Here is a 7,500-nt window from a genome sequence, read left to right on the forward strand (position 1 = left end):
CTGTGTAGCCGTGCATGCCTTGAAACCTTTGCTGTTTCTTGGCTCTTCTCCCAGGTGTCCTACAAATCGTACCCAGGTGACAGTGGAGGAAAGTGGCTCGTCCCTCAGGGCTTCGTTCTCTGCTCTACTGCAGGGGGAATACCGTTACATCTTCCTGCACTGCAGCCTCAGCCTGTGTGACCAGGGGAGGTCCTCCTGCACTCCAGTGAGTCCTGATGTTCTTCTCAGACTCGTTTAACTCTCTCCTTGGGCTTTCAGGTTCCTCTGACTTAGTGTTTGGTCTCTGACTCAGTGTTTGGTCTCTCTGACTCAGTGTTTGATCTCTGACTTAGTGTTTGGTCTCTGACTCAGTGTTTGGTTCCTCTGACTCAGTGTTTGATCTCTCTGACTTAGTGGTTGGTTTCTCTGACTCAGTGTTTGGTCTCTCTGACTCAGTGTTTGGTTCCTCTGACTCAGTGTTTGGTTCCTCTGACTCAGTGTTTGATCTCTCTGACTTAGTGTTTGATCTCTCTGACTCAGTGTTTGGTTCCTCTGACTCAGTGTTTGATCTCTCTGACTCAGTGTTTGGTTCCTCTGACTCAGTGTTTGATCTCTCTGACTCAGTGTTTGGTTCCTCTGACTCAGTGTTTGGTTCCTCTGACTCAGTGTTTGGTTCCTCTGACTCAGTGTTTGATCTCTGACTTAGTGGTTGGTTTCTCTGACTCAGTGTTTGATCTCTGACTTAGTGGTTGGTCTCTCGGACTTAGTGGTTGGTCTCTCTGACTCAGTGGTTGGTTTCTCTGACTTAGTGGTTGGTCTCTCTGACTTAGTGGTTGGTTTCTCTAACTTAGTGGTTGGTCTCTCTGACTTAGTGGTTGGTCTCTCTGACTCAGTGGTTGGTTTCTCTGACTTAGTGGTTGGTCTCTCTGACTTAGTGTTTGGTCTCTGACTTAGTGTTTGGTCTCTGACTTAGTGTTTGGTCTCTGACTTAGTGGTTGGTCTCTCTGACTTAGTGGTTGGTCTCTCTGACTTAGTGGTTGGTCTCTCTGACTTAGTGGTTGGTCTCTCTGACTTAGTGGTTGGTCTCTCTGACTCAGTGTTTGGTCTCTCTGACTTAGTGTTTGGTCTCTCTGACTTAGTGGTTGGTCTCTCTGACTTAGTGGTTGGTCTCTCTGACTCAGTGTTTGGTCTCTCTGACTTAGTGGTTGGTCTCTGACTCAGTGTTTGGTTTCTCTGACTCAGTGTTTGGTTTCTCTGACTCAGTGTTTGGTCTCTCTGACTTAGTGGTTGGTCTCTCTGACTCAGTGTTTGGTCTCTCTGACTTAGTGGTTGGTCTCTCTGACTTAGTGGTTGGTCTCTCTGACTCAGTGTTTGGTTTCTCTGACTTAGTGGTTGGTCTCTCTGACTCAGTGTTTTTCTGACTTAGTGGTTGGTCTCTCTGACTTAGTGTTTGGTCTCTCTGACTTAGTGGTTGGTTTCTCTCTCTACAGGTGTGTTCCAGGAGGAGATCCCGCTCTGTGTCCAAGTCCATCCGCCTCAAGCCGCTCACCATCGGGCCAATCACCTGTAAATATGTTACTTTAGTAATGACTAACAAAGTTTATGAGCTAATATATTGTAGAGGTTTTGGACCCAAATGTAGAGTAGTCGGGAAATGAACAAAAATGAATGGCCGATATTCTGGTCAAAAGCACTCGGCCGTCGTTGTGGTGTGTTTCCTCTCTAACAGTCAGATTCTCTTTGACCCCCAGGGGCCCAGAGTCTGGAGTGAGCCTTGGGAGCCCCCAGCATGTCATATGAAGGATGGGGTCCCTCCTGCACTAATCCCCTGATCTCCATCCCAACCTACAGCCCAGTGTAACTTTCAAGGGCACAGAAATACTTGTTTTGATTCTAGTAATGAATTTATGCACTACAGTGTGATTTCATTGTACTGTGTATGTTGTATACACATAGACTTGCATTGTTTTAGGACTGATCATTTCCTCAAATCATTGTGTAAGTTCCAACCAAACCTGAGTTGCTGTGTGTGTGTAAGTTCCAACCAAACCTGAGTTGCTGTGTGTGTGTAAGTTCCAACCAAACCTGAGTTGCTGTGTGTGTGTAAGTTCCAACCAAACCTGAGTTGCTGTGTGTGTAAGTTCCAACCAAACCTGAGTTGCTGTGTGTGTGTAAGTTCCAACCAAACCTGAGTTGCTGTGTGTGTGTAAGTTCCAACCAAACCTGAGTTGCTGTGTGTGTAAGTTCCAACCAAACCTGAGTTGCTGTGTGTGTAAGTTCCAACCAAACCTGAGTTGCTGTGTGTGTGTAAGTTCCAACCAAACCTGAGTTGCTGTGTGTGTAAGTTCCAACCAAACCTGAGTTGCTGTGTGTGTAAGTTCCAACCAAACCTGAGTTGCTGTGTGTGTAAGTTCCAACCAAACCTGAGTTGCTGTGTGTGTAAGTTCCAACCAAACCTGAGTTGATGTGTGTGTAAGTTCCAACCAAACCTGAGTTGCTGTGTGTGTAAGTTCCAACCAAACCTGAGTTGCTGTGTGTGTAAGTTCCAACCAAACCTGAGTTGCTGTGTGTGTAAGTTCCAACCAAACCTGAGTTGCTGTGTGTGTATGCTGTGATTTGATGATGTCAATAAATACGTCTGTATGATGATGCTCATTGTCTAATGATTGTCTATTTAACAGGTTGTAAATATGTATGTATTGTAAGGCAGGTTAAACACATATTTACAAAAGGCAGAACAATGTGTGGTTTATTCGTTACAGGCGAAAATACTAATTGACCATAGCAGATTTTAGGAAAACTGGCTAAACTTGTTGAAGACAAGTGACATTCATGATATGTATTTAGTCAATGTACTGAACACTTCCTAGGTTGTTTTACCAAAGCAGGAAGACTGATTGGTGTATTGAAATAGTGCTGTTTGTTCCACTGTAGAATAACACAACGAACGTCTTCAGAATGACCATGACAGTTTGAGTAGTAGTTTATGATGACCTTTCTTATGACTCCATTGTTACTGTTGGTTGAGGACCTTCCACTTCTCTCCATTGTTACTGTTGGTTGAGGACCTTCCACTTCTCTCCATTGTTACTGTTGGTTGAGGACCTTCCACTTCTCTCCATTGTTACCTTCCACTTCTCTCCATTGTTACTGTTGGTTGAGGACCTTCCACTTCTCTCCATTGTTACTGTTGGTTGAGGACCTTCCACTTCTCTCCATTGTTACTGTAAACTCAATGTGGGTTGTGCCTTCAGGCCTCGTTTGTGTGGGTGTGTGCGGGTGAGTGTGTGTTTATTACAAAGAGCTTATTAACACAGGGTCAAGCTAGAGTCTGTAAAACAGTTACTGTTATCAAGATGACAGTTTCATTTAATACCCTTTAAACTTCAACAGAGCTGTCTGTAAAGCACCAAGGTGCTGTTGGTTTGGGGAAAGTCTTAAGAGGTATCAGTTATCCAGTCTCTCCACTAGGTGGAGCTGTGGCGCTGTGGTAAGAGAAAGGTTGGCTGTTGGCCCAGTCCTGAATCAATCCCGAGCAGTGGAACTTGCTGAGGGAGGACGGCTCATAATAATGTCTGGAACGGAGCACATGGAATGGCATCAAACAACTGGAAACCATGGAAACCATGTGGTCCACCAACGTTCTGTGATCCCTAGACTCTAATCCAGTGTTTTCCAAACCCCTCCTGGATCACTCTAGTCTCTCCACTTGTTTGATGTATTCCAGTAGTAGCACCAGCTAGTCTAGTCAACCTGTGTAGATCTGAGAGAATGGGATAAATAAGCAATATGGTGGTAGGTCAACCCTGCCCTCTGATAGGCCAGGAGTTTTCACCATATTGCTTTCCTCTCTATCCAGGGACATATGTATTTTTGGGTCAGCAGGTAGCCTAGTGGTTAGTGCATTGGGCCAGTAACCGAAGGTCTGATAAGATGACATGGACAGGGGTGGGGTCAGGGGGTCAGGGGGGGGTCGGAAGTGGTCTGATAGATCACATGGACTGGGTGGGGTCAGGGGGGGGGTCTGATAGGATGACATGGACAGGGTGGGGTCAGGGGGTCTGATAAGATAACATGGACAGGGTGGGGTCAGGGGGGTCTGATAAGATAACATGGACTGGGTCAGGTCAGAGGGGATCTGATCCTAGATCTGCGCTCTTGATACAGTACCTTGATGCAGTACCTTGATACAGTACCTTGATGCAGTACCTTGATACAGTACCTTGATGCAGTACCTTGATACAGTACCTTGATGCAGTACCTTGATACAGTACCTTGATACAGTACCTTGATGCAGTACCTTGATACAGTACCTTGATACAGTACCTTGATGCAGTACCTTGATGCAGTACCTTGATGCAGTACCTTGATGCAGTACCTTGATACAGTACCTTGATGCAGTACCTTGATACAGTACCTTGATGCAGTACCTTGATACAGTACCTTGATGCAGTACCTTGATGCAGTACCTTGATACAGTACCTTGATACAGTACCTTGATGCAGTACCTTGATACAGTACCTTGATACAGTACCTTGATGCAGTACCTTGATACAGTACCTTGATACAGTACCTTGATGCAGTACCTTGATACAGTACCTTGATGCAGTACCTTGATGCAGTACCTTGATGCAGTACCTTGACGCAGTACCTTGATGCAGTACCTTGATGCAGTACCTTGATACAGTACCTTGATGCAGTACCTTGATGCAGTACCTTGATGCAGTACCTTGATACAGTACCTTGATGCAGTACCTTGATGCAGTATTCATACCTTGGATTACTTCACATTTTATTATCTTTAAACGTGGAAGTAAAATGGATTTAAATGTCATTTTTGGTCAATAACCTACTGAAATAACTCTGGAATGTCAAAGTGGAAGAAAATGTCTAATTAAAAAAAAAAATTCATGATCAAAACTCAAATGTAGTCGCTTGTAAGTATTCAGCCCCTTTGTTTAGGCAAACGCCTAATACGCCTTATAAGTTACATGGACTCACTCTGTGTGAATGGACTCACTCTGTGTGAATGGACTCACTCTGTGTGAATGGACTCACTCTGTGTGAATGGACTCACTCTGTGTGAATGGACTCACTCTGTGTGAATGGACTCACTCTGTGTGAATGGACTCACTCTGTGTGAATGGACTCACTCTGTGTGAATGGACTCACTCTGTGTGAATGGACTCACTCTGTGTGAATGGACTCACTCTGTGTGAATGGACTCACTCTGTGTGAATGGACTACCTGTGTGAATGGACTCACTCTGTGTGAATGGACTCACTCTGTGTGAATGGACTCACTCTGTGTGAATGGACTCACTCTGTGTGAATGGACTCACTCTATGTGAATGGACTCACTCTATGTGAATGGACTCACTCTGTGTGAATGGACTCACTCTATGTGAATGGACTCACTCTGTGTGAATGGACTCACTCTGTGTGAATGGACTCACCTGTGTGAATGGACTCCTTGTGAATGGACTCACTCTGTGTGAATGGACTCACTCTGTGTGAATGGACTCACTCTGTGTGAATGGACTCACTCTGTGAATGGACTCACTCTGTGAATGGACTCACTCTGTGAATGGACTCACTCTGTGTGAATGGACTCACTCTGTGTGAATGGACTCACTCTGTGTGAATGGACTCACTCTGTGTGAATGGACTCACTCTGTGTGAATGGACTCACTCTGTGTGAATAACTCACTCTGTGTGAATGGACTCACTCTGTGTGAATGGACTCACTCTGTGTGAATGGACTCACTCTGTGTGAATGGACTCACTCTGTGTGAATGGACTCACTCTGTGTGAAATCACTCTGTGTGAATGGACTCACTCTGTGTGAATGGACTCACTCTGTGTGAATGGACTCACTCTGTGTGAATGGACTCAATGTGAATGGACTCACTCTGTGTGAATGGACTCACTCTATGTGAATGGACTCACTCTGTGTGAATGGACTCACTCTGTGTGAATGGACTCACTCTGTGTGAATGGACTCACTCTGTGTGAATGGACTCACTCTGTGTGAATGGACTCACTCTGTGAATGGTTTAGTGCATGGACTCACTCTGTGTGAATGGACTCACTCTATGTATGGAACTCTGTGTGAATGGACTCACTCTGTGTGAATGGACTCACTCTGTGTGAATGGACTCACTCTGTGTGAATGGACTCACTCTGTGTGAATGGACTCACTCTGTGTGAATGGACTCACTCTGTGTGAATGGACTCACTCTGTGTGAATGGACTCACTCTGTGTGAATGGACTCACTCTGTGTGAATGGACTCACTCTGTGTGAATGGACTCACTCTGTGTGAATGGACTCACTCTGTGTGAATGGACTCACTCTGTGTGAATGGACTCACTCTGTGTGAATGGACTCACTCTGTGTGAATGGACTCACTCTGTGAATGACTCACTCTGTGTGAATGGACTCACTCTGTGAATGGACTCACTCTGTGTGAATGGACTCACTCTGTGTGAATGGACTCACTCTGTGTGAATGGACTCACTCTGTGTGAATGGACTCACTCTGTGTGAATGGACTCACTCTGTGTGAATAGACTCACTCTGTGTGAAATAACAGTGGTTGAATGACTAACCCATCCTCTGTCCCCCATTCATACAACATCTGTAACATCAGTCAAGATTCAACAACAAAGAGCAGGGAGCTTTGAGAAAGCCTCATGATGAAGGCCAGTGATTGGTAGATGGGTAACAATAACAAATCAGACATTGAATATCTCTTTAAGCTCTTTTCATGACCAAGTTAATAATGATGCTGTGGATGATGAATTAAACCACCCAGACACATCAAAGATACAGTCGTCCTTCTGAACTGAGCTGCAGGACAGGAAGGAACCTGCTCAGGGATGTTAACATGAGGTCATTGGTGATTTGAGTTGTTCATATGTGAACTTTGAGTTGAGTCGTTCATATGTGAACTTTGAGTTGAGTCGTTCATACGTGAACTTTGAGTTGAGTCGTTCATATGTGCACTTTGAGTTGAGTCATTCATATGTGCACTTTGAGTTGAGTCATTCATATGTGAACTTTGAGTTGAGTCATTCATATGTGAACTTTGAGTTGAGTCATTCATATGTGAACTTTGAGTTGAGTCATTCATATGTGAACTTTGAGTTGAGTCGTTCATATGTGAACTTTGAGTTGAGTCATTCATATGTGAACTTTGAGTTGAGTCGTTCATATGTCACTTTGAGTTGAGTCGTTCATATGTGAACTTTGAGTTGTCATTCATATGTGAACTTTGAGTTGAGTCATTCATTGTGAACTTTGAGTTGAGTCATTTTTGAACCTTGAGTTGACGTGGTTATATGTGAAAGTGAATCATGCAGAACACTATTTTAAGGTTTACATTTTTTTACCACGTGGTTAAAGTGAGTTAAGTTTATAATGGAAGATTTCTGCATCATCTTCATTAAACAAAGGCTTGTGTGGGAACATTAAATCCTTTAGGACGTTTTTATACCAGTGCTAAGTCTCAATAATGAGGCT

General features: G+C 44.2%; 1 protein-coding gene, 1 long non-coding RNA gene and 1 pseudogene across 6 annotated transcripts in view; 2 read left to right on the forward strand and 1 right to left on the reverse strand.

Annotated features, from left to right (window-relative positions):
* The window catches only part of LOC118377394 (uromodulin-like), a 29,196-nt gene extending 27,253 nt beyond the window's left edge, over positions 1–1,943 (forward strand). The window contains exons 8-10 of one of the 3 annotated variants that reach the window (XM_052528715.1): positions 55–205; positions 1,470–1,545; positions 1,731–1,943. In XM_052528715.1, coding sequence (XP_052384675.1) covers positions 55–205; positions 1,470–1,545; positions 1,731–1,750 — 247 coding nt within the window. In that variant the 3' untranslated portion in view covers positions 1,751–1,943. The remainder of the gene's footprint in view (positions 1–54; positions 206–1,469; positions 1,546–1,730) is intronic. The other 2 variants (XM_052528718.1, XM_052528716.1) reach the window with 2 other exon arrangements.
* Positions 1–7,500, forward strand: part of LOC127932632 (lysyl oxidase homolog 4-like) — a 75,738-nt pseudogene that overhangs the window by 1,855 nt on the left and 66,383 nt on the right.
* LOC127932635 (uncharacterized) lies at positions 2,018–2,595 on the reverse strand. Of its 3 annotated transcripts, none has more exons than XR_008146216.1 (3): positions 2,469–2,595; positions 2,269–2,435; positions 2,018–2,202 (listed from the first exon to the last, which is right to left on the reverse strand). It is a non-coding gene; the product is annotated as an uncharacterized LOC127932635 (long non-coding RNA). The 3 variants fall into 3 exon arrangements; XR_008146214.1 differs by having other exon boundaries at positions 2,018–2,132; positions 2,203–2,435; positions 2,469–2,594; XR_008146215.1 differs by having other exon boundaries at positions 2,018–2,268; positions 2,304–2,435; positions 2,469–2,593.

Source organism: Oncorhynchus keta, chromosome 10 (genome assembly GCF_023373465.1).
Source record: "Oncorhynchus keta strain PuntledgeMale-10-30-2019 chromosome 10, Oket_V2, whole genome shotgun sequence".
Classification (NCBI taxonomy): domain Eukaryota; kingdom Metazoa; phylum Chordata; class Actinopteri; order Salmoniformes; family Salmonidae; genus Oncorhynchus; species Oncorhynchus keta.